We start from the raw sequence: 27,939 nt of genomic DNA on the forward strand, positions 1-27,939 counted from the left end.
GGAAATTTTCCCTTTTCTTTAATCCATTTGGAAGATTTTAAGTATTGGTGTCAATTCTTCTTTAAGTGTTTATTAGAATTCAATACTGAAGCCTGAGTTTTCTGTGTTGGTAAATTTTTGATTACTTATTTAACCTCCTTATTTGTACAAGAATACCTGATTTTACTAGACTTACCTTATTGTGCTTGTCAGATATTTTTCTTTTTATGTATTTTTTTTACAAATTGAAAGTTTATCGCAGCTCTGTGTAAAACAAGTCTATCAGCCTGGCTTTTCCAAGAGCATTTGATGACTTTGTGTCTCTGTGTCACATTTGGTAACTTTGCAATATTTAAAAATTTTTCATGATTATATTATTGTTATGATCAGAGATCTCTGATGTTACTTTGTAATTGTTTTGGGGCACTATGAGCTGTGTCCACAAAAGACAGGAAATTTAATTTGTAGATGTTGGGTTTTTAAGTTTTTATTTTAATTCTAGTTAGTTAACGTACAGTATTATATTAGTTTGAGGTGTACAATATTATGATTCCACACTTCCAAACAATACCCAGTTTTTTTCCCTTTGTTTTGTTTCTTAAATTCCACATATGAGTGAAATCATATGGTATTTGTCTTTCTCTGTCTTATTTCACTTAGCATTATACTCTCTAGCTCCCTCTGTCTTATCGAAAATGGCAAGATTTCATTATTTTTATGCTGAATAATATTCCATATATAATATTCCATATATAATACATAATATTCCATACATAATATATAATAAATATATAATATATTCCATACATTATATGGAATTACATATTTTTTATTCAGCATAAAAATATATGAATGCATATATGAATAATATATATAAAATATATATGCCTCTTCTTTATCCATCAATCTATGGACACGGGCTACTTCCATATCTTGGCTATTGTAAACAATGTTGCTATAATTATAGGGATACATATAGCTCCTTGAATTAGTGTTTTTGTATTCTTTGCTTAAATACCCAGTAGTGCAAATGCTGGATCTTAGGCTAGTTCTATTTTTAACTTTTTGACAAACAAAACTTCATATTGTTTTCCAGAGTGGCTGCCTCAGTTTTCATTTGTACCAACAGTGCATGAGTGTTCTTTTACCCTACATCTTTGCCAACACCTGTTGTTTCTTGTGTTGTTAATTTTAGCCTTTCTGACAGGTGTGAGGTGATACGCATTGTAGGTTTGATTTGCATTTCCCTGATGGTAAGTGATGATGAACATCTTTTCATGTGTCTGTTGACCATCTGGATGTCTTCTTTGAAGAAATGTCTATGTCTTCTTCCCATTTTTAATTTTTAAAAAATGTTTATTTAGTTTTGAAAGAGAGAGAGAGACAGAGTGTGAGCAGGTGAGGGCCAGAGAGAGAGAGGGAGACACAGAATCCAAAGTAGGCTCCAGGCTCTGACCTGTCAGAACAGAGCCTGATGCAAGGCTCGAACCTACGAACTGTGAGATCATGACCTGAGCTGAAGTCAGACGCTTACCCTACTGAGCCACCCAGGTGCCCCACCCCTTCTACCCATTTTAAAATTAGATTATTTGTTTTTTGGATGTTGCATTTTATAAGTTCTTTATACAGTTTGGATACTAACCCTTTATCACATATGTAATTTGCAATTATCTTCTCCCATTCCACAGGTTGCCTTTTAGTTTTGTTGCCTGTTTCCTTCAGTGGGCAGAAGCTTTTTATTCTCATGTAGTTGCAATGGTTTATTTTTTATTTTGTTTCCCTTGCCTCAGGGGACTTACTGAAAAAAAGGTTGCTACAGCTGATGTCAAAGAGGTTACTTCCTGTGTTCACTTCTATGATTTTTATTGTTTTAGGACTCGAATTTAGGTCTTTAATCCATTTTAAATTTGTTTTTATGTATGGTGTAAGAAATGGTCCAGTTTCTTTCTCTTTCGTGTAGCTGAGCCGTTTTCCCAATACCATTTGTTGAAAGGACTGTCCTTTTCCCATCAGATATTCTTTCCTGCTTTGTCAAAGATTAATTGACTATATAGATGTGGGTTTATTACTGGGTTTTCTATTCTGTTCTATTGATCTATATATCAATATTTGTACCAGTACCATATTGTTTTGATTACTACAGCTTTGTAATATAACTTGAAATGTGGAGTTGTGATGCCTCCAGCTTTTCTTTCTCTTTTTATGTTTATTTATTTATTTTGAGAGAGAGAGTGAGTGAGTGAGAGAGAGATCACGTATACAGAAGTGGGTGAGGGGCAGAGAGAGAGGGAGAGAGAGACTCCCAAGTAGGCTCTGTGCTGTCAGCTCACAGCCTGATGCAGGGCTCAATCCCATGACCATGAGATCATGACCTGATCTGAACTCAAGAGTCAGATGCTTCACTGACTGAGCCACCCAAGTGCCCCTGTTTTTCTTTTTCAAGATTGCTTTGGGAATTTGGGGTCTTTTATGGTTCCATATAAAATTTAGAATTGTTTGTTTTAGTTCTGTGAAAAATGCTGTTGGTATTTTTTTTAGGGATTTAGTTAAATGTGTAACTTGCTTTGGGTAGTATAGACATTTAGCAATATTTGTTCTTTTAATCCATGAGCATGGCATATCTTTCCATTTCTTGGTGTCATCTTCAATTTCTTTCATCAGTGTTTAAATAGTTTTCAGAATACAGGTCTTTCACCTCTTTGTTTAGGTCTCTTACTAGCTATCTTATTGTGTTTGGTGCAGTTGTACATGGGATTGAGTCCTTAGTTTCTCTTTCTGTTCTGTAATGATAGCTTCATTAGGACTATCTAGAAATGCAACAGATTTATGTATTGACTTCGTATTCTGCAACTTTACTAAATTCATTTATCAGTTTGTGCAGTTTTTTAATGGAGTCTTATGAGCTTTCTATATATCGTCATGTTATCTTCAAATACTGAAACTTTTACTTCTTCCTGACTAATTTGGATGCCTTTTATTTCTTTTTGTTGTCTAATTGCTATGGTTAAGACTTCTAGTACTATGTTGAAAAAAGTTTGGGGATGGACATCTTTGTATTTTTCCTGTCCTTAGAGGATAACCTCTCCATTTTTAAATATCGCCTTTATTATTCACTGTGGGTTTTCCATATAAGGCCTTTACTATGTTGAGGTAAGCTTCCTCCAAACCTGCTTTGTTGAGGGTTTTTATCATGAATGGATGTTGTACTCTGTCAGATGGCTTTTCTTTGTCTATTGAAATGATCATACAGTTCTTATCCTTTGTCCTATTTATGTGATGTATCACATTCATTGATTTGTGAATATTGGATCACCCTTGCAACCCAGGTATAAATCCCACTTGATCATGGTGAATGATTTTTTAATGTATTGTTGAATTCTTTCTGCTAGTATTTTGTTGAGAATTTTTGTAGCCTTATTCATCAGGGATATTTCCCTGTAGTTCTCTCTCTCTTTTTTTTTTTTAAAAGGAAAACAACTTTTTTATTGAAGCATAGTTGAAACACAATATTACATTAGTGTCAGGTGCACAACATAGTGATTTGACAAGCTTATACATTATGCTAGAGAAAAACAACTTTTGGGGTAAAAGAGAATCCCCATAAGACTAATAGATTTTTCAGCACAAAATTTGCAGGTCAGAGGAAAGTGGAATGACATATTCAAAATACTGAAAAAAACTCCTAACCAAGAATATATTCAGAATTGAAGGAGAGAGAAACAGTTTTCCAGGCAAGAAAAGCTGGAGTTTATCAGCACTAAACCAGCCTTACAGGAAGTATTAATGGGATTTTTTTTAAGTTGAAAAGAAAGGGTGTTAACTAACAACAAGAAAACATGTGAAAGAATAAATCTCACTAGAAAGGTGAATATATAGTAAATGTAGTAGATTATTCACTTTTTAACATTTATTTTATTGTTTAAATTAATTAATTAATTTTTAAATTTACATCCAAGTTAGTTAGCATATAGTAAAATAATAATTTCAGAAGTAGATTCCTTAATGCTCCTTACCCATTTAGCCCATCCCCCCCTCACACAACCCTTCCAGAAACCCCCTATTTTGGCCCCTCCCTGTTTTTATATTATTTTTGCTTCCCTTCCCTTATGTTCATCTGTTTTGTGTCTCAAATTCCTTATATGAGGGAGGTCATATGATATTTGTCTTTCTCTGACTAATTTCACTTAGCATAATATCCTCTAATTCCATCCATGTAGTTGCAAATGGCAAGGTTTCATTCTTTTTGATTGCCAAGTAATACTCCATTGTCTGTGTGTGTGTGTGTGTGTGTGTGTGTGTGTGTGTGTGTATGTGTGTGTGTGTATCTATCTATCTATCTATCTATCTATCTATATCTATCTTCTTTATCCATTCATCCGTCCATGGACATTTGGGCTTTTTCCATACTTTGGCTATTGTCGATGGTGCTGCTATAAACATTGGGGTGCATGTGCCCCTTCGAAACATCACATCTGTATCCCTTGGATAAATACCTAGTAGTGCAATTGCTCAATCATAGGGTAGTTCTATTTTTAACTATTTGAGGAACCTCCATACTGTTTTCCTGAGTGGCTGCACCAGCTTGCATTCCCACCAGCAATGCAAAAGAGATCCTCTTTCTCTGCATCCTCGCCAACATCTGTTTTTGCCTGAGTTGTTAATGTTAGCCATTCTGACAGGTGTGAGGTGGTATCTCATTGTGGTTTTGATTTGTATTTCTCTGATAATGAGTGATGTTGAGCATCTTTTCATGTGTTAGCTGGCCATCTGGATGTCTTCTTTGGAGAAGTGTCTATTTATGTCTTTTACCCATTTCTTCTCTGGATTATTTGAATTTTTTGAGTGCTGAGTTTGTCAGTTCTTTATAGATTTTGGATACTAACCCTTTACCTGATATGTCATTTGATAATATCTTCTCCCGTTCTGTTGGTTGCATTTTAGGTTTGCTGATGGTTTCCTTTGCTGTGCAAAAGCTTTTTATTTTGATGAGGTCCCAGTAGTTCAGTTTTCCTTTTCTTTCCCTAGCCTCTGGAGACATGCTGAGTAAGAAGTTGCTGTGACCAAGGTTAAAGAGGTTTTTGCCTGCTTTTCCCTCGAGGATTTTGATGGCTTTCTGTCTTACGTTTATCTTTCATCCATTTTGAATTTATTTTTATGTAGGATGTAAGAAAGTGGTCCAGATTTATTTTTCTGTATGTTGCTGTCCAGTTTACCCAGCACCACTTGCTGAAGAGACTGTCTTTATCCCAATGGACATTCTATCCTGTTTTGTCAAAGATTAGTTGGCCATACGTTTGTGGGTCCATTTCTGGGTTCTCTATTCTGTTCCATTGATCTGAGTGTCTGTTCTTGTATCAGTACCATACTGTCTTGACGATTACAGCTTTGTAATACATCTTCAAGTCCTGGAGTGTGATGCCTCCAGCTTCGGTTTTATTTTTCAAGATTGCTTTGGCTATCCAGGGTCTTTTCTGGTTCCATACAAATTTTAGGATTGTTTACTCTAACTCTGTGAAGAATGCTGGTGTTATTTTGATAGATATTGCATTGACTATGTAGATTGCTTTGGGTAGTATCAACATTTTAACAACGTTTATTCTCCCTATCCAGGAGCATGGAATCTTTTTCCATTTTTTTGTGTCTTCTTCAATTTCTTTCATAAGCTTTCTATAGTTTTCAGCGCATAGATTTTTCATCTCTTTGGTTAGGTTTATTCCTAGGTATTTTATGATTTTGGTGCAATTGTTAATGGGATAGATTCCTTGATTTCTCTTTCTGTTGCTTCATTGTTGGTGTATAGGAATGCAACCGATTTCTGTGCATTGATTTTATATCCTGCAATTTTGCTGAATTCATGGATCAGTTAAAGCAGTTTTTGGTGGAATCTTTTGGGTTTTCCATATAGAGTAGTATGTCATCTGTTAAGAGTGAAAATTTGGCTTCCTCCTGGCTGATCTGGATGCCTTTAATTCCTTTGTGTTGTCTCATTGCTGAGACTAAGACTTCCAATATTATGTTGAATAACAGTGGTAAGAGTGGACATCCCTGTCTTGTTCCTGACCTTAGGGGAAAGCTGTCAGTTTTTCCCCATTAGGATGATATTAGCCGTGGATCTTTCATATATGGCTTTTATGATCTTGAGGTATGATACTTCTATCCCTATTTTCTTAAGGGTTTTTTTATCAAGAAAGAATGCTATATTTTGTCAAATGCTTTATCTGGATATATTGAAAGGATCATGTGCTTCTTGTCCTTTTTTTTAAATTGATGTGATGTATCATATTTATTGTTTTGTGGATATTGAACCAGCCCTGCATCCCATGTATAAACCCCACTTGGTCGTGGTGAATAATTCTTTTAATGTATTGTTGGATCCGGTTGGCTAGTATCTTGTTGAGGATTTTTGCATCCATGTTCATCAGGGAAATTGGTCTGTAGTTGTCCTTTTTAATGGGGGCTCTGTCTGGTTTTGGAATGAATGTAATTCTGACTTCATAGAATGAGTTTGGAAGATTTCCTTTCATTTCTATTTTTTGGAACAGCTTCAAAAGAATAGGTGTTAATTCTTTAAATGTTTTGTAGAATTCCCCTGTAAAGCTATTCTGTCCTGGACTCTTCTTTGTTGGGAGATTTTTGAATATTATTCTGATTTCTTTGCTGGTTATGGGTCTGTTCAAATTTTCTATTTCTTCCTGTTTTAGTTTTGGTAGGAATTTGTCCATTTCTTCCAGATTGCCCATTTTATTGGTGTATAATTGCTGATAATATTATCTTATTATTGTTTGTATTTCTGCAGAGTTGGTTGTGATCTCTTTCATTCTTGATTTTATTTATTTGGGTCTTTTCCTTCTCATTTTTTTGGGGTCGAACTGGCTAGGGGGTTATCAGTTGTGTTAATTCTTTCAAAGAACCAGCTCCTGGTTTTATTTATCTGTTCTATTGTTGTTGTTGTTTTTTAGTTTGTTTCTTTGTTTGGTTTTGATAGCATTGATTTATGTTCTAATCTTTTTTTTCTTGTCTTCTGCTGATGTTAGGTTTTATTTGCTGTTCTTTTTCCAGCTCTTCTGGTGTAAGGTTAGGTTATGTATCTGAGACCTTTCTTCCTTCTTTAGGAAGGCCCGGATTGCTATATACTTCCCTCTTATGACAGCCTTTGTTACCTCCCAGAGGTTTGAGGCTGTGGTGTTATCATTTTCATTGGCTTCCATGTACTTTTTAATTCCCTCTTTGACTTCTTGGTTAGCCCATTCATTCTTTAGTAAGATGTTCTTTAGTCTCCAAGTATTTGTTATCTTTCCAAATTTTTTCCTGTGGGTGATTTCAAGTTTCATAGCATTGTGGTCTGAAAATATGCACGGTATGATCTTGATCTCTTTGTACTTGTTAAGGGCTGCTTTGTCTCCCAGTATGTGACCTATTGTGGAGAATGTTCCATGTGCACTGGAGAATAATTTGTATTTCACTGCTGTAGGATGAAATGTTCTGTATATATCTGTTAAGTCCATCTGGTTCAGTGTGTCATTCAAAGCCAAACAATGTCATTCATTGTTTTCTTGTTGATTTTCTGTTTAGATGATCTGTCCATTGCTATAAGTGTGGTGTGAAGTCCCCTACAATTATGGTATTATTATCAATGAGTTTCTTTATGTTTGTGAATAATTGATTTATATATTTGGATGCTTTCACATTTGGAGCATAAATGTTTACAATTGATAGGTCTTCTTGGTGGATAGACCCATTAATTATGATATAATGCCCTTCTTCATCTCATGTTACAGTCTTTTTTTTTTAAACGTTTATTTATTTTTGAGACAGAGAGAGACAGAGCATGAACAGGGGAGGGGAAGAGAGAGAGGGAGACACAGAATCTGAAACAGGCTCCAGGCTCTGAGCCATCACCCCAGAGCCCGACGCGGGGCTCGAACTCACGGACCGCACGAGATCATGACCCGAGCTGAAGGCGGACGCTTAACCGACTGAGCCACCTAGGCGCCCCTCAGGTTACAGTCTTTATTTTAAAATCTAGATCGCCTGATATAAGTATGGCCACTCCAGATTTCTTTTGTTGACCATTAGCATGACAGATGGTCCTCCATCCCCTTATTTTCAATCTGAAGCTGTTTTTAGGTCTAACGTGGGTATCTTGGAAACAGCATATAGATGGATATTGTTTTCTTATCCATTCTGTTACCCTATGTCTTTTGATTGGAGCATTGAGTCCATTGACGTTTAGAGTGAGTACTGAAAGATATGAATTTATACCATTATGTTGCCTGTAGAGTTGATGTTCCTGGTGGTATTCTCTGGTCCTTTCTAGTATTTGCTGCTTTTGGTAATTTTTTTTTCATTTTTTTCTCCCCTCAGAGAGTCCCCCTTAAAATTTCTGGCCAGGCTGGTTTAATGGTCACAAACTCCTTTAATTTTTGTTTGTCTGGGAAAATTTTTATCTCTCCTTCTATTTTGAATGACAGCCTTGCTGGATAAAGAATTCTTGGCTGCACAATTTTCTGATTCAGCACATTGAATATATCCTGCCACTCCTTTCTGGCCTGCCAAGTTTCTGTGGATAGGTCTGCTGCAAACCTGATCTGTCTTCCCTTGTAGGTTAAGGACTTTTTTTCCCTTGCTGCTTTCATGATTCTCTCCTTGCCTGAGTATTTTGTGAATTTGACTATGACATGCCTTGTTGATGGTCAGTTTTTGTTGAATCTAATGGGAGTTCTCTGTGCTTCCTGGATTTTCATGTGTATGTCTTTCCCCAAGTTAAAAAGTTTTCTGCTATGATTTGCTCATGTAAACCTTCTACCCCTATTTCTCTCTCTTCATCTTCTGGAGCCCTTATGAGTCTGATGTTATTCATTTTTAATGAGCCACTGTGTTCTCTAATTCTTATTTCATTCTCATTTGCATTAGTCTCCCTCTTTTTTTCTGTTTCAGTATTCTCCATAAGTTTGTCCTCTGTATTGCTGATTCGCTCCTTTGTTTCATCCATCCTTGCCACTGTGGTGTCCATTCGAGATTACAGCTCAGTTATAGCAGTATAATTTTATTTTCATCCTGACTAGATTTTACTTCTTTTTTTTTCCACAGAAAGGGATTCTAGTCTGTTTTCAACCCCAGATAGTATTCTTATTATCGTGATTCTAAACTTTGTTTCAGACATCTTGCTTGTATGTGTGTTGATGAAGTCCCTGGCTGTCATTTATTCCTGTTCTTTCTTTTGGGGTAAATTTCTTCCTTTCATCATTTTGAGGGAAAAAAGGAATTAATAAATTTAAAAAATTAAAATTAAAATTAAGAAATTAAAAACAACACAAAGAAATCAAATAAAGGATGATAGATCCTAGGTATGTTTTGGTCTTGTTGAAAAATACTTGATAGATCAGAGAAAAAAGGGGGAAAAAAGAAAAGAAAAAAGAGGACAAAAAAAGGAAATAGGTTGAAATTTTGAAAAAATGGATACAATGAAATAAATAAAATGAAATGATGGAAGTAAATAGAATTTAAAAAATTTACAAAAAGGTAAAAAAATATAGTAGGAAAAAATTAAAAATCTTTTTAAAAATATGGAAAATAAAAATAGTGTCTCTTTCTATATACAAGAATAAGAAAGAAAAGAAAAAGAAAAAGAAATTGAATAGATGGACCAGTGAACAGAATCAAGTACAATTGAAATTACATCCGGTTTCCCCTAGAGGTCAAACTATGAAGCACTTTATAGTCTGTAAACTAAGCAGGTGGAGAGACTTCTGTTCCTCAAGAGGGCAGTTGGCCCAGTTGTACAGGGCTTAATGTAATGGCTCCGTTCTCCACTAAATGACGTTGCTTAGCTTACTGGGGTGGATTGTTGTGGCACTTGTGGGTGTGTATGTGAATATGCCGGAGGGTGAAAATGGAGTCACCCAGCTACCCAGTGTCTCTTATCAGAACTCTGTGCTCTCCCCAACCTGCAATCAAGCACGTCTCCTTTGTCTCTGGCTTCCATCCACCACCTGCTTCTACACTGTCTGTGACAAAGCCATCAGGCTGCCAGGTGGCACCTCCATCCTGAGTTTTATCTCAATGGGTCTGTTTCCCAACCCCTCGCTTCTGAGGGACTGCAGCTTTGACTCACTCCCACCCTCTGGGGGAGGGTCTTGCTGAGCAATGGCCAGGTGCTGGTCTGTCCCCAGGAATGTTCATGAGACTGTGCCACTGCCTCTGCCCAGCAACTGTGGCCAGGTGCCAGCCCGCCCCAGAATAAGTTCGTGTGATCATATAGCAACAGTGTTTCAAGGATTATGGCAAATCACAAAACACATCTGGCACCAGACTTCACCCTTAATATCCTTGCTCCAACACCAGCAAATGTGGCCATTCTTTGGGTCCACTGGGACCTTTGTCTTTGTGGAGGCCGCACTGCTGCAAATGTCCTCCCAGCAGGGAACTGCCTCTCCCTGTGTGGCCCAAGGACCCCTTGGACCTCTCTTTCTGCTCCTAGGGATTTGTCTTTCCCCCCAGAGCACCACCAGGTATCGACCTGCAGAGTTTCAGATTCTGGGCTCCCCCTGTTTATAGAGTCTTAATGGAATTTAAACCCTCTATTTTCTCCTTTCTCCCTTTTTTGTTCAGTCCCTTGTGGCTGTTGCCACTCTCCCTTTTTCTCTCCAGCTACTTTCCAGGTGTGCTTTGCCCATACTCTCCTCCTTCCCCCATTTTGATCTCTCCACAAGCAAAAACAGCTCCCTGCTCTCTGTGGCTTTTCTCTCCCCCAGTTCACCTCTCTGTGCCACATACCTGCTGAGTTCTATGGTTCAGGTTGTGCATATTGTGTTAATCCTCAAATCAGTTTTCTAGGTGTGCAAGAGGGTTTAGTGTTGATCTGGCTGCATTTAAGAGATTAGAGACACAAAAAAAAAAACCTTCCATACTGTTCTGCTGTCTTGGCCCCTCCCTTGTAGTTTTCTTCTTTAGTGGAGTCTTTATTTGATTTTGGCATCAGGCTAATGCTGGCCTCAGAGAATGAGTTTGGAGGTTTTCCTTTCTATTATATTTTTGGAATAGTTCGAGAAGAATAGGTACTAACTCTTTAAATGATGGGTAGAATTCTCCTGGGAAGCCATTTGGCCCTGAAGTTTAGTTTGTTGGGAGTTTTCTGATTACTGTTGCAATTTCTTTGCTGGTTATATGTCTGTTCAAATTTTCTATTCTTTCCTGTTTCAGTGGTGGTAGATTATATGTTTCTAGTAACTTATACATTTCTTCCAGGTTGTCCAATTTGTTGGCATATAATGTTTCATAGTATTCTCTGATTATTGTATTTATGTGGTGTTGGTTGTTATTTCTTCCTTTTCATTTGTGATTTTATTTGGGTCCTTTCTCTTTTCTTTATGATAGGTCTGGCTAGGGGGTTATCTATTTTATTAAATTTTTCAATGAACCAGCTCCTGGTTTCATTGATCTGTTTAAAAATTTTTTACTTTGTATATCATTTATTTTTGTTCTAATCTTTAGTATTTCCCTACTTCTGGCTTTAGGATTCATTTGTTGTCCTTTGGCTAGCTCCTTTAGGTGTAAGGTTTGGTTGTTTATTTGAGATTTTTCTTGCTTCTTAAGGTAGCCTTATGTTGCCATACTTTCCTCTTAGGAAAAGTATACTGCTTTTGCTGCATCTCAAAATTTTGGACCATGGTGTTTTCATTTTCATTTGTTTCCATGTATTTCTTTATTTACTCTTTGATTTCCTGTTTCATCCATTCATTATTTAGTAGCATTTTGTTTATCCTCCATGTATTTGGGCTCTTTCCAGATTTATTTTTGTTGGGTTGACTTCACATTTTATGGTGTTGTGGTCAGAAAAGATGCAATGTATGATTTCAATGTTTTTGTATTTGTTGAGGCCCAATTTCTGACCTAATATGTGACCTATTCTGGAGAATGTTCCATGTTCACTTGAAAAGAATGTGTATTCTGATATTATAAAATGGCATGTTCTGAATATATCTGTGAAGTCCACCTGGTCCAGTGTGTCATTCAAAGCCATTGTTTCCTTATTGATTTTCTGTTTACATGATCTGTCCATTGGTAAGTGGAGTGTTAAAGTCCACTATGTTTTTTGTATTATTATTGAATAGTTCCTTTATGTTTATTACACATATATATTTGAGTGTTACCATGTCAGGTGCATAAATATTTATAATTGTTATATCTCCTTGTTGGATTATACCTTTTATGATTATATAGTGCCCTTTCTTGTGTCTTGTTACAGTATGTTTTAAAGTCTAGTGTGTCCAATGTAAGTATTACTACTCTGACTTTCTTTTGACATCCATCTGCATGATAAATATTTCTTTCTCCCCTCATTTTCAGTCTGCACGTGACTTTAGCTATAAAATGAATCTCTTGTAGGCAGCATATAGATGAGTCTTTTTTTTTTTTAAATATACTCTCACACTCTATGTCTCTTGATTGGAGCATTTAATCCATTTACTTTCCAAGTAATTATTGATAGATAAGTATTTAGTGCCATTTTATTACTTGTCATTGTGTCTGGAGATTTTTTTCCGACCCTTTCTTGTCTTTTCCACCTTTTATGATCCATTCTTGGCTGCGGATTTTACCCATTCAGCACTTTGAATGTATCATGCCACTCCCTTCTGGCTTGTAAAGTTTCTGCTGAAAAATTTCCTGCTAGTCTTATGGACTTTTTCTTGTTAGTTACTGTTTTCTTTTGTCTTGCTTCTTTAAATTTGTTCTTTATCATTGTATTTTGCCAATTTAATTACAATGGGTTTTGCTTCTGGTCTGGTTTTGTTGATTTTGATGACAGTTCTCCGTGCCTCTTTGATCTGGAGAGGTGTATTTTTTTTCCCACATTAGGGGAGTTTTCAGCTATTATTTCTTCAAATAAATTTTCTGCCTCCCTTTGTCTCTTCTGCTTTTGGGATTCCTATAGTGTGGATGTTATTATGTTTGGTGGAGTCACTGAGTTTCCTAAGTCTATTCTCCTTTTGCACAATTCTTTTTCTCTCTTTTGTTCAGCTTGGTTACTTTCCATTACTCTATCTTCTAGGTCACTAATTTGTTCCTCTGCTTCTTTCATCCTGCTGTTCATTCCATTAAGCATGTTTCTTATTTAGTTTATTGTGTCCTTTATTTCTTCTCTTTGTTCCTTATATCTTTGTTAAGAGTTTTACTCATGTATTGCACTCTTTTCTCAATTCCAGTGAATCTTCATGATCATTACTTTAAATTCTCTATCAGGCATGTTCTTTTTATCTGTCCCACTTTGATTTTGCTGTTGCCTTGTCCTATTCTTTCAGTTGGGTAAATTTATTTGTCTCCTGATTTTGTCTGCCTCTCTGTGTCTGTTTGTGTGTGTTAAGAATGTCAGTTATGTCTTCTGCTCTTGAAAGTAGTGACTTTATGAAGAAGAGGTCCCGGAGTGGTTTGCTGTGAAGTGTCTCCTATACACCAGAACCTGGTACTTCAGGAGAATTATCCTTTGTGTGTTGCTTACATCCTGCTTTTGTGTCTGAACCACTCTTCCTTTCAGTTCAGTCATCTGCACTGACTCTCTGCCTATTGTGGACTGTATTTATTCTCTGTGGCATTAGTGGGACCGAGACAGGGCAGCTCTTAAGGGTTCTGCCTGCTGGGGAACGTGGGGGTGGGGCGGCAGTTTTAGCAAATTTGCCTGGTGCCACTAGTCCTATGCTGGATCCCTCAAAGTGCTGGGGCGTTGGGGGGCTGGGCATTAGGGTGGGAAGTTGTGTGAGACTGGGCACAGCATATGGTGATATTTGGGCATAGCTTGGTCAGGTGTGCCATGGTGGATGTGCACCCAGTAGCTGGGTGGGGCTTGTATGCAGCTTGACAAAATTTTCCCTGGGCCCAGGGCTGAGGCTAGCAGGCTTGGAGTGTGAGTGTCCTCAGGAGAATTTGTGGGCATGGCACATTGCTAGCAAGTTATTTAGCTAGTGTCTGTGCAGCCTGGCCTCCTGCAGATGGCCCTATGTTTATGTTGGCGGCTGGGGAAGGCAAGTGGCACCTGCCATCTCCTTTGTCTTTGGTGAAGTCCCCTAACATGCTCTGAATAAGTATAAACAGCTGTGTCTCCTGTTTGCCCGTGGTGTATAAATTGCCATTTTTTATGGTGCTTCTATGCACAAGCTGCTGTCTCTTTAAAGGCAACGACACAGCTATCACTAGCCCTCTGGTCTCGTGCAGTGCTGAGCCAGCCAGCAGTTAAAGGTCCAGGTTCCAAGTTCCACTGGTTACCCAAACTCAAGAATTCAACCCCTCTGGTTTTTAAAACCGAACTTTATGGGGATTTGTCTTCCCTGTGTGAACTCCCTGGTGCAAGGGCCTATTTCTCTACCCTTCTGCATATGCAGCTCCCTTCCTCCTGTGGGAAGTCTCCCTCCATCATTCTGGCCTGCCTAACCTTTCAGATGCAGCCTCTTCTCTGTATTTAGTTGTGGAGTTTCTTCTGCCAATCTTTGGATCACTCTCTGGTTTATTGACTTGGATGTAGATGATATCTATTTATAAACATGGGATGTAGTGAGCTCAGGGTCCTCCTACTATGTCATCTTCCCAAGCTCCCCCATATTAGCTATTTATTAAGTGGTGAAAAGACAGACTATAGATGTTATTAATCTTTTATGCTAATATGTTGAAATAACCTTTTTTTCCCCAGCTACCAACCTATAGTTGAATATGTAGATGCTCAATTTGAGGCCTATCTTCAAGAAGAATTGAAAATTAAACGTTCCTTCATTGACTACCATGATTCCCGTATACATGTGTGCCTTTACTTCATTTCACCTACAGGACATTCTTTGAAGTCCATTGATCTATTAACTATGAAGAACATTGACAATAAGGTGTGTTAGGTAAATCCATTAACCTGTCAGGATTTGATAATTATTTTATGATAATATATAATTTGAAGGTATTTGCATACAAGAATTTATTATTTTTTAATATGTTTAATATATTTACAATATGTTTAATATGTTAAAAGGGATAGCATTACAACATGCCACAAACGTAGTAGTTTAAACAACAGAAGTTAATTTTCTCACAGTAATGGAAAGTAGAAGTCCATGATGAAGATGCTGCCAACATTGTTTTCTTCTGAAACCTTTTTTATTGAGTGGTAGACCATCACCTTCCCAATGTATCTTCACATGATCTGTACTCTGTGCACGTATCTGATGTCTTTTTGTTGTATGTCTATGTTTCCTCTTCTTTTAAGGATACCAGTTACATTGTATTAGCCCCTATTCTAATGGCTTTATTTTAACTTAATCACCTCTTTCAAGATTCTCCAAATACAGTCTTGTTCTGAGATATTGGGTGTTAGGACCTCAACATATGCATTAAGGGAGGAATGATACATCCAGCCCATAATAGCATTTGATAAATTTCAACCTTAGTTTGCTTTACAGATAAACTTAATTAAGTATGTGTTAGGAAAATAAGATACAGGTTAAAAAATATTTTTTAAAAACTTACAGGTTTTTTCTTGTGATTAAAGATCATACAGATTGTGGTAATTTGCCTGTATTTGTAAATTTGAATTTATTCTATTGTACTATAAAACAATCCCATTAACATTTACTTGACACCATTGATTGTGTGAAACATGAAGTTTTTATGATCCTGGCTAGTGATCCTATCAGAGGGATTCAGAATGCAATATGTTCATGTATATTTTTTCCAATAGAAGGTAAATATACATATGAAAGAAACTTCTATTTCATGAGATTCTTTTCTGTACTTTATGAAGTTGAAGAGAGAAGAACTTTTAAAATTTGGTTTCTTTTTATCAAAGAAGGCCTGACTTTTGCTATATATTGTTCAAACTGGAAAGAAATTTTGTACCTAATCATATATGTCACCAAGTTGTTGAAAGAAGTTAGATTTTTACTTAAAATCAGGAGATGACCTAATTTCTTTATTATTAGTGTATTCAATAGCCTGAGGCACAAAGTTTTATTTTTAATCTTATGGGTAGCTGTTATCATCAAAGAATTTCCAGATATAGAAAATTGCTATTTTTTTTCCGCAAGGACATTACATAAAGGGGTGGGTAACCATGCCTATGTGTCTGTTGTCTTCTAGGTTGCTCAGTTCCCTTCTGCAATAAGTGACTTTCATTCCTCAAATCTGAACACCTAACAAATTAACATGGAAAATTTCCACCTGTTATGTGTTAAGGATTTACTATCATTAGAGGATAGCTTTCTCAGCAGTATAATCCAAGATATTTATGTTAGACTTGAATCTATCTTAGTAGTTGTCTGTTTTTTTTTACCGTGGAAACTATTATTTAAGTTTCGAAAGCTAGATAAAAATTTGAACATCAATGTTATATTGAAGCCCTAGGTTTGTACAAGGATTTTTTAAAATGTATTTTGAAGAATCTAAAACAAAAGCAAAATACATAGAACTGATTCTTATGCATTCACACTATATCACAAGCCTTGACATTATGTAGCTATGTTTAATAAAATATCTTAGTTTAACAGTAATAAAACATATTTTAGAATTTTGCATATTTTTACTTTCTGCAAAGTTTAATTATTAAGATATAAATGCATGGAGACAGGAGGGATCATGTTGTAGAACTATGAAGAAAAGTTTATGAATAAAATTTCAACCTCAAATATGCAATATGGAAATAGTGCCTTTTTACAAAATATGAATGAAGAGTTTTGTGAGCAAGATTATTACACAAATGTATACATACATTCAGCCTTTAGAGTATGGTAACAAAAAAAGTCTATTATTTTTACGTGGTTTTTGGAAAACAGAAGCAAATATATCTGCAAAGACATGTAGGTAGATCAAGGATCTGTGAAAATGGGACATTGATTAAGATGAATTTATGAAGAAGGTGATGCAAATGAATGACAGGTAGATGGACAAAATAAATCTCATATATAGTTTTGATGAAAGGTCTCTTCTGTCGTTTAGCACTCAGTTTAATAAGAAATCAAATCGATAATGAGTTAAATAGACTATTTCATTATACCACTTACATTTTACTAACTCCAAATGTGTTGAAAGTATAAGAAAGTTTGAGAAAAAAAGTTTGAAACTTTTAAACCTGAATTCTGAGAAAAGATTCATCTTCAAAAGTACTGATGATTTTGGGAAGCAATTTTGTGATGAAGGTAGGGTAGCCACTGATTATCTAGTTGTAAAAATTTATTGTCTGAGTGAGGTTTTGACTGTAAAAATTCCAGGATTAACAACAAATCCTCAATGGTGAGATTTTATTTGCTTCTTTATTTACAGGTGAACATTATACCATTGATTGCCAAAGCAGATACAATTTCTAAAAACGACTTACAGAAATTCAAGTGTAAAATAGTGAGTGAATTGGTTAGTAATGGCATCCAGATATATCAGTTCCCAACAGATGATGAAACTACTGCTCAGGTGAATTCCTCAATGAATGTAAGCTTCTAACTATTGAATATCATTTCTATTTTGTGTGGGAATAAAAATATAATTTATAAGTAACAATATTAGTAATAAATTGTCACTCGTATCTGACAAAGAGACTTTAAATAAGGTATTTTCCCCCAAAATTTATTGTGGGAAACCTTGCCTTGTCTTCCCTTCCCCTCCCGTCTTCCCTTCCCCTCTCCTCCCTCTTTCCTTCCTTTCCCTTCTTTTCCCTTCCCTTCCCTTCCCTTCCCTTCACTTCTTCTCTTCTCCCACCTGTCAGACCTCGCCACCAATGCTAAGCAACTACTAATCAACTCTCTATGTAGATTTTTTTGTTATGGAATTAGCATATGAATAAATTTAATAATATTTGGTCTCTTCGTGTACATATTGGCTATTAGTATGTCTTCCCATGAGAAATGTTTGCTTATATCCTTTTTACAAGGATTGGAAAATGGAAAAAACATCCATTTTTTAATTGAGGTTTTGTCTTTTTTATCATTGAATTGTAAGTTTTTTTATATATTCTGGATACAAGTTCCTTATGAGAAATATGGTTTGCAAGTACTTTCTTCCAAGCTGTTGGTCACTTCCTCACTTTCTTTTTGCTATCATTTGAAACACAAAAGGTTTAATTTTGATGAAGTCCAATTTATGTATTTTTGTTATTGTTACTTGTATCTTTGGTGTCATATCTAAGAATATTTTGCAAAATCCAAGGTAATAAATATTTACCTTCTTCTAAGAGTTTAAAAATTATGGTAAAATACACATAGCATGAAAATTACCATCTTAAATATTCTACACTGTACAGTGGAGTTGTATTATACATTCACATTTTTGTGCTCCCATCACCATTATCTATTTACAGAACCCTTTTCATCTTGTAAAACTGAAGCCCTGTATCTAAGAAACAGTAACTCCACATTACCCCTCCCTTTAGCCCCTGGAAACCACCATTGTACTTTCTGTCTATAAATTTGACTACTCAAGGTACTTCCTGAAAACACAATTATATAATATTTGTCCTTTAATGGATGTACAAATAACTCTTTGAATTACTTTGAATAATTCCAAGAAGTGGAATTGTTAGATTTTATGGTAATTATATGTTTAGTTTTTTTTGAAGAACTGTCATACTGTTTTCATAGTGTCTGCACTATTTTTCATTATCAACTATAGTGTGCAAGGATTCCAGTTTCTCTACATCCTAACCAATGCTTGTTATTTTCTATTTTTTTAAATAGCTAATCTTAATGGATATGAAGTGGCATCTCATTGTAGTTTTTATTTGAATTTTCCTAATGATTATGTATGTTAAGCATCTTTTATTGTGCTTTTGGTATCTGTATACTTTCAGTGGAGAAATATGTACATTTCCATTCTATTTAGTTGTCTAATTTGTTGGTGTTCTGTTGTTCATAATATTCATTTATAATTATTTTTATTTCTGAAATGTTGGTAGTAATGTGTCTCTTTAATTTCTGATTCTAATAATTTGAATCTCCTTTTTTACCTTGGTTGATAGAGCTAAAGTTTGGTCAATTTTGTTGTTTTTTCCCCAAAGAACCCATTTTAAATTTCTTTGATTTTCCTATATCTTATTATTCCTTATGTCATTAATTCCCAATGTAACCAGTATTATTTCCTTCCTTCTGTCTGCTTTAGGTTTAGCTCTTCTTTTGTAACTGTCTTAAAATGAATGGTTAATTTGTGGATTTGACATCTATCTTCTTTCTTTATAGGGATTTATGGCTATAAATTTCCATCTAGTCATTGCTTTGGCTACCTCACACAATTTTTTTAGTATTTTTATTGTATTTTATTATTATTTTTATTGTTTTTATTTTAATTTCAGCATATTTAACATATAGTGTTCTATTAGCTTCAGGTGTACAATATAGTGATTCAACAACTCCATTCATCACCCAGAGCTCATCAGGACAAGTGTACTCCTTCATCCCCATCGCCTATTTAACCCATCCACTACCCAACTCTCCTCTGGTAACCATCAGTTTGTTCTCTATAATTAAGAGTCTCCTTCTTGGTTTCTTCCTCCCTCTTTTTTCCCTTTGCTCATTTGTTTTGTTTCTTAAGTTTCACATTAATGAAATCATATGGTATTTGTCTTTCTCTGATTTATTTCACTTCTCATTATACTCTCTAGCTCCATCCATGTTATTGCAAATGGCAAGATTTCATTCTTTTTTATGCCTGAAAATATTCCATTGTATATATGTATATATGTATATATGTATATCTCTATCATTTACCTATCATCCATCTATTGTCTACATATCTATCACTTGCTCTTTATTCATCAATCGATGGACACTTGGGCTTCTTTCAAATCTTGACTATTATAAACAATGCTGCTATAAACATTGGGGTGCATATATCTCTTTGAATTAGTATTTTAGTATTCCTTGAGTAAATACCTTGCAGTGTGATTACTGATAAGTGTGATTAACTTTTTGAGGAACCTCCATACCATTTTCCACCGTGGCTGAATCACTGCATTCTCACCAAACAGTGCACAAGTATTCTTTTTTTTCCACATACTTGCCAACACTTGTTTCTGACAGGTGTGAGATAATATACCATTGTAGTTTCGATTTGCACTTCCCTGATGAATGATGTTGAGCATCTTTTCATGTGTCTGTTGGCTATCTGAGTGTTTTCTTTGGAGAAATGTCTGTTCATATATTCTGTCCATTTTTAATTAGATTATTTGTTTTCTTGGGTGTTGAGTTTTATAAGTCCTTCATATAATTTGGATACTAAACCTTTAGCAGATATGTCATTTGCAAATATCTTCTCCAATTCTGTAACTTGGCTTTTAGTTTTATTGTTTTCTTTCCTGTACAGAAGCTTTTTATTTTTTAATTTTTATTTTATTAAAAACTTGTTTTTAATGTTTATTTTTGAGAGAGAGAGAGAGGAAACGAGCAGGGGAAGGGCAGATAGAGGGAGACACATAATCTGAAGCAGGCTCCAGGGTTGAGTTGTCAGGGTAGAGCCCCATGCAGGGCTCAAACTCACAGACTGCAAGATCATGACCTGAGCCAAAGTCAATAGCTTAATCGACTAAGCCATCCAGGTGTCCCTGCAGAAAGTCTTTATTATGAGGTAGTCCTACTAGATTATTTTTGCTTTTATTTCCCTTGCTTCAGAGGACATATCTAGACAAATGTTGCTATGGCCTATGTCAGAGAAATTATTGTCTATGCTGCCTTCTTGTTTTATGGTTTCAGGTCTCACATTTAAATCTTTAGTCCATTTTCGGGCACCTGGGTGGCTTGGTTGGTTAAATGGCTGACTTCAGCTCAGGTCATAATCTCATGGTCCATGAGTTCGAGCCCTATGTTGGGCTCTGTGTTGACAGCTCGGAGCCTGGAGCCAGCTTTGGATTCTGTGTCTCCCTCTTTCTCTGCTCCTCCGCTGCTTGTGCTCCGTCAGTCTCTGTCTCTCAAAAAAAATGTTTAAAACATTTTTTTAAATCTTTAGTCCATTTTGAATTTATTTTTATGCATGGTGTAAGAAAGTGGACCAGTATCATTCTTTTGCATATAGCTGTTCAGTTTTCCAAACACCAGTTGCTGAAGAGACTATCGTTCCTTTTTGTGTGTGTGTGCTATTTATTTATAATTAAATTTTTATTTTAAATTTACATCCAAATTAGTTAGCATATAGTGCAACAATGATTTCAGGAGTATATTCCTTAGTGCCCCTTACCCATTTAGCCCATACCCCCTCCAGCAACCCTCTGTTTGTTTTCCATATTTAAGAGTCTCTTATGTTTTGTCCCCTCCCTGTTTTTATACTCTTTTTGTTTCCCTTCCCTTATGTTCATCTGTTCTGTGTCTTAAAGTCCTCATATGAGTGAAGTTATAGATATTTGTCTTTCTCTGACTAATTTTTCTTGGTATAATACCCTCCAGTTCCATCCATGTAGTTTCAAATGGCAAGATTTCATTCTTTTTGATTGCCAAGTAATACTCGATTATGTGTGTGTGTGTGTGTGTGTGTGTATCACATCTTCTATATCCATTCATATATCGATGGACATTTGGGCTCTTTGCATACTTTCGCTATTGTTGATAGTGCTGCTATAAACATGGGGATGCATGTGTTCCTTTGAAACAGCACACCTGTATCCCTTAGATAAATACCTAGTAGTGCAATTGCTGGGTCATAGGGTAGTTCTTTTTTCAGTTTTTTGAGGAACCTCCATACTGTTTTCCAGAGTGGCTGCACCAGCTTGCATTCCCACCAACAATGCAAAAGAGATCCTCTTTCTCCGCATCCTTGCCAACATCTGTTGTTGCCTGTGTTGTTAATGTCAGCCATTCTGACAGGTGGTATCTCATTGTGAGATGAGGTGGTATCTCATTGTGGTTTTGATTTGTATTTCCCTGATGATGAGTGATGTGGAGCATTTTCTTATGTGTTGGTTGGCCATCTGGATGTCTTCTTTGGAGAATTGACTATTCATGTCTTTTGCCCATTTCTTCACTGGATCATTTGTTTTTTGGGTGTTGAATTTGAGAAGTTCTTTATAGATTTGGGATACTAACCCTTTAGCTGATACATTGTTTGCAAATATCTTCTCCCATTCTGTCGGTTGCCTTTTAGTTTTGCGGATTGTTTCCTTTGCTGTGCAGAAGCTTTTTATTTTCATGAGGTCCCAGTAGTTCATTTTTGCTTTTGTTTCCCTTGCCTCTGGAGATGTATTGACTAAGAAGTTGCTATGGCCAAGGTCAAAGAGGTTTTTGCCTGCTTTCTCCTCGAGGATTTTGATGGCTTCCAGTCTTACATTGAGGTCTTTCATCCATTTTGAGTTTATTTTTGTGTGTAGTGTGAGAAGGTGGTCCAGGTTCATTATTCTGTATGCCGCTGTCCAATTTTCTCAGCACCACTTGCTGAAGAGACTGTCTTTATTCCATTGGATATTCCTTCCTGCTTTGTTAAAGATTAGTTGGCCATACGTTTGTGGGTCCATTTCTGGGTTCTCTATTCCATTCCATTGGTCTGAGTGTCTGTTCTCATGCCAGTACCATACTGTCTTGATGATTACAGCTTTGTAGTATGGCTTGAAGTCCAGGATTGTGATGCCTCCTGCTTTGGTTTTCTTTTTCAAGATTGCTTTGGCTATTCAGGGCCTTTTCTGGTTCCATACAAATTTTAGGATTATTTGTTCTAGCTCTGTGAAGAATGCTGGTGTTACTTTGATAGGGATTTCACTCAATATGTAGATTGCATTGAATATGTAGTATTGACATTTTAACTATATTTGTTCTTCCTATCCAGGAGCATGGAATCTTTTTCCATTTTTTTGTGTCTTCTTCATTTTCTTTCATAAGCTTTCTATAATTTTCAGTGTATAGATTTTTCACCTCTTTGGTTAGATTTATTCCAAGGTATTTTATGGTTTTTTTGTGCAACTGTAAATGGGATCGATTCCTTGATTTCTCTTTCTGTCGCTTCATTGTGGTGTATAGGAATGCAACTGATTTCTGTGCATTGATTTTATATCCTGCAACTTTGCTGAATTCATGAATCAGTTCTAGAAATTTTTTGGTGGAATCTTTTGGGTTTTCCATATAGAATATCATGTCATCTGCGAAGAGTGAAAGTTTGACCTCCTACTGGTCAATTTGGATGCCTTTTATTTCTTTGTGTTGTCTGATTGCAGAGGTAAGACCTCAAATACTATGTTGAATAACAGTGGCGAGAGTGGACATCCCTGTCTTGTTCCTGACCTTAAGGGAAAAGCTCTCAGTTTTCCCCATTGAGGATGATATTAGCGTTGGTTCCCTCATATATGGCTTTAATAGTCTTGAGGTACGATCCTTCTAGTCCTACTTTCTTGAGGGTTTTTATCAAGAAAGGATGCTGTATTTTGTCAAATGCTTTCTATGCATCTATTGAGAGGATTCTGTTGGTCTTGTCCTTTCTTTATTGATGTGATGAATCACGTTAATTGTTTTGAGGATATTGAACCATCCCTGCATCCCAGGTATAAATCCCACTTAGTCGTGGTGAATACTTTTTTAAATGTATTTTTGGATCCAGTTGGCTCCTCTTGTTGAGGATTTTTGCATCCATGTTCATCAGGGAAATTGGTCTATAGTTCTCCTTTTTAGTGGGGTCTCTGTCTGGTATTGGAATCAAGGTAATGCTTGCTTCATAGAATGAGTTTGGAAGTTTTCCTTCCATTTCTATTTTCTGGAACAGCTTCAAGAAAATAGGTGCTAACTCTTCCTTAAATGTTTGGTAGAACTCCCCTGGAAAGCCATCTGGCCCTGGACTCTTGATTTTTGGAAGATTTTTGATTACTAATTTGATTTCCTTACTGGTTATGGGTCTGTTCAAATTTTCTACTTCCTCTGTCAGTTTAGGTAGTGTATATGTTTCTATGAATTTGTCCATTTCTTCTATATTGCCCATTTTATTGGCATATAATTGCTCATAATATTCTCTTATTATTGTTTTTATTTCTGTTGTTTTGGTTGTGATCTCTCCTTTTTCATTCTTGATTTTATTTATTTGGGTCCTTTCCTTTTTGTTTTTGATCAAACTGGCTAGTGGTTGATCAATTTTGTTAATTCTTTCAAAGAACCAGCTTCTGGTTTCATTGATCTGTTCTACCGTTTTTGTTTTGATAGCATTAATTTCTGCTCTAATCTTTATAGTTTCCTGTCTTCTGCTGGTTTAGGCTTTTATTTGCTGTTCTTTTTCCAGTTTTTTGAGTAATAAGGTTAGGTTGTGTATCTGAGACCTTTCTTCCTTGTTTAGGAAGGCCTGGAGTGCTATATACTTTCCTTTTAATACTGACTTTGCTGCTTCCCAGAGGTTTTGGGTTGTGGTGTTATCATTTTCATTGGTTTCCATATACTTTTTAATTTCCTCTTTAACTTCTTGGTTAGCCCATTCATTCTTTAGTAAGATGTTCTTCAGTTTCCAAGTATTTGTTACCTTTCCAAATTTTTTCTTGTGGTTGATTTCGAGTTTCATAGCATTGTGGTCTGGAAATATGCACAGTATGATCTCAATCTTTTTGTACTTGCTGAGGGCTGATTTTTGTCCCAGTATGTGGTCTATTCTGGAGAATGTTCCATGTGCACTGGAGAAGAATGTATATTCTGCTGCTTTGGGATGAAATGTTCTGAATACATCTGTTAAGTCCATTTGGTCCAGTGTGGCATTCAAAGCCATTGTTTCCTTGTTGATTTTATGATTAGATGATCTGTCCATTGCTGATAGTGGGTTGTTGAAGCCCCTACTATTATGGTATTATTATCAATGAGTTTCTTTATGTTTGTGATTAATTTATTTATATATTTGGTTGCTCCCACATTTGACAAATAAATGTTTACAATTGATAGGCCTTCTTGGTGGATAGACCCCTTATTTATGATATAATGCCCTTCTGCATCTCTTGATACAGTCTTTATTTTAAAGTCTAGATTGTCTGATATAAGCATGGCTACTTGGGCTTTCTTTTGTTGACCATTAGCATGACAGATGGTTCTCCATCCCCTTACTTTCAATCTGAAGGTGTCTGTAGGTCTAAAGTGGGTCTCTTGTAAACAGTATATTGATGGATCTTGTTTTCTTATCCATTCTGTTACCCTATTCTGTTACTCCAGTCTTTTGACTGGAGCATTGAGTCCATTGATGTTTAGAGTGAGTACTGAAAGATATGAATTTATTTCCATTATGTTGCTTGTAGAGTTGGAGTTTCTGGTGGTGTTCTCTGGTCCTTTCTAATCTTTGTTGCTTTTGGCATTTATTTATTTATTTATTTATTTATTTATCTTTTCTCCCCTCAGAGAGTCCCCCCTTAAATTTCTTGCAGGGCTGGTTTAGTGGTCACAAACTCCTTTAATTTTTTTTGCCTGGGAAACTTTTTATCTCTCCTTCTATTTTTAATGACAGCCTTGCTAGATAAAGAATTTTTGGCTGCATATTTTTCTGATTCAGCACACTGAATATATCCTGCCACTCTTTTCTGGCCTGCCAAGTTTCTGTGGATAGGTCTGCTGCAAACCTAATCTGTCTTCCCTTGTAGGTTAAGGACTTTTTTTACCCTTGCTGGTTTTATGATTCCTTGCCTGAGTATTTTGTGAATTTGACTACGACATGCCTTGTTGATGGTCAGTTTTTGTTGAATCTAATGGGAGTCTTCTGTGCTTCCTGGATTTTGATGTCTGTGTCTTTCCTCAGGTTAGGAAAGTTTTACACTATGATTTGTTCACATGACCCTTCTACCTCTATTTCTCTCTCTTCCTCTTCTGGGACCCCTATGATTCTGTTGTTGTTCCCTTTTAATGAGTCACTGATTTCTCTAATTCTTAAATCGTGCTCTTTTGCCCTAATCTCCCTCTTTTTTTCTGCTTCATTATTATCTATAAGTTTGTCCTCTATATCACTGATTCTCTGTTCTGCCTCATCCATCCTTGCTGCCGGGGCATCCATCCATGATTGCAGCTCAGTTGAAGCACTTTTTATTTCATCCTGACTAGTTTTTACTTCTTTTATCTCCACAGAAAGGGATTCTAATCTATTTTCAACTCCAGCTAGTATTCTTATTATCATGATTCTAAATTCTGCTTGATACATCTTGCTTGTATCTGTGTTGGTAAAGTCCCTGGCTGTCGTTTCTTCCTGCTCTTTCTTTTGGGGTGAATTCCTTTGTTTTGTCACTTTGAAGGGAGAAAAGGAATTAATGAGGTGAAAATATTAAAATTAAAAAATATTAAAATTAAAAAATTAGAAACACACACACACAAAAATTGAATAAATGATGCTAGATCCTAGGTGTATTTTGGTCTGGATGTTGAACGTGGCTTGATAGATTAGAGAAAAAGGGAGAAAAGAAAAAAAAAAGAAATCATTTGAAAATTTGAAAAAATGAATACACTGAAGTAGACTAAAATGAAATGGAGTAAAATAGAATTTGAAAAAATGTACGCAAAAGTAAAGAATATAGAAAAAATTAAAGAAAAATATTTTTAATAAAAATTGAAAATAAAAATGAATTTTTTCTCTTTCTGTATTCAAGAAAAAGAAACGAAATGAAAAAGAAAAAAAAAAGAAAAAGAAAAAAAGGAAATCGTTTGAAAATTAGAAAAAGTGAATACCCTGAAGTAGACTAATATAAAATGATGGAAGAAAAATAGAATTTGAAAAAAATTACAGAAAAGTAAAACACATAGTAAAAATATTAAAGAAAAATATTTTTAATAAAAATTGAAAATAAAAGTGAAAATTTTCTCTTTCTGTATTCAAGAAAAAGAGAAGAAATGAAAAGCGGGAAAAAAGAAAATTGAATAGATGGACATGCTAACAACGGACATACGACTAAAATTACTTTGTTTTCCCCTAGAAGTCAGACTATAAAGCGCTTTATAGTCCACAAATTAAGCAGGCGGTGAGACTTGTGTTCTTGAAGAGCGAGGTTGGCCCAGTTGGGTTGGGCTTAGTGTAATGGCTCCCTTCTCCACTAGATGTTGCTGCTAGCCTACTGAGGTGGATTGTTGTGGGGCTCATAGGTGTGTATGCGCATGCGCAGGAGTAGTGAAAATGGTGTCCCACAGCTACCCAGTCTCTAGTATCAGAACTCCACACTCTCCAGTCTGCAATCGCACAACTGTCCTCTGTCTTCAGCTTTTGTCCACTCCCCGCTTTTATGCTGTCCATATCCAAGCCCCAGGTAGTACCTCTCTCCTGAGTTTTGTCTCAGATGCAGCTGTTTCCCCCAGCCCCTTACATCTGAGGGACTTTGGCTTTTACCTGTTCTGCCCCTCTGCGGAGGTTCTCAGGGAGCAATGGCCGAATGCCAGCTGCACCCAGGAACGCTTGCTGGACCCTGCCTCTGCTGGTGCCCAGAGACTGTGGCCAGGTGCCAGGCCACCCCAGGACAAATTCACGAGACAGTGTAGCAGCAGCATTTCAGGGATTGTGGAAAATCACAACACACATTTGGTGCCAGGCTTCACCCTTAATGACCTTGTTCCAGCACCAGTGAATGTGGCCGTTCTCTGGGGTCTTCTGGGACCAGGTGGCCTCAATAGTCTCTAACAAATGTCCTCCCAGAAGTGGAACTGCTTTTCTCTGTGTGGCCCAAGAACCTCCCAGACCCCACTCTTCTCCTGGGGATTCACCCTTCTCACCATAGCACTACGAGGTATCAAGCTGCGGAGTTGCAGACTTTGCATTCCCCTTGTTTACAGTCTTGATGAAATTTAAACTCTCTCCTTTCTCCTTTCTTTTTTCTTCTTTCTCCTTTCTCCCTTTTTAGTTTAGTCCCTGTGGCCGTTTCCTAATTTCAACTTTCTCTCCAGCTGCTTTTGGGGAGGAGGGCTTTTCCCATATTCTCCCCTCCCCCACCCCTGTTTCTGTCCTCCCTCTGCACGCAAAAGTGGCTCCCTGCCCTCTGCTGCTTCTCTCTTCCCAAATTCACCTGTTGGCGTCATGTACCTGCTGAATTCTGTGGTTCAGGTTGTGCAT

At 36.3% G+C, this 27,939-nt stretch overlaps 1 protein-coding gene across 2 annotated transcripts in view; it reads left to right on the forward strand.

Moving 5' to 3' along the window:
• SEPTIN14 (septin 14) overlaps positions 1–27,939 on the forward strand; it is an 87,803-nt gene that overhangs the window by 15,391 nt on the left and 44,473 nt on the right. The window contains exons 5-6 of one of the 2 annotated variants that reach the window (XM_045460853.1): positions 14,660–14,846; positions 17,269–17,430. In XM_045460853.1, the coding sequence (XP_045316809.1) occupies positions 14,660–14,846; positions 17,269–17,430 (349 nt within the window). The remainder of the gene's footprint in view (positions 1–14,659; positions 14,847–17,268; positions 17,431–27,939) is intronic. The other variant, XM_045460854.1, reaches the window with a different exon arrangement.

Source organism: Leopardus geoffroyi, chromosome E3 (assembly GCF_018350155.1).
Source record: "Leopardus geoffroyi isolate Oge1 chromosome E3, O.geoffroyi_Oge1_pat1.0, whole genome shotgun sequence".
Taxonomy (NCBI): Eukaryota; Metazoa; Chordata; class Mammalia; order Carnivora; family Felidae; genus Leopardus; species Leopardus geoffroyi.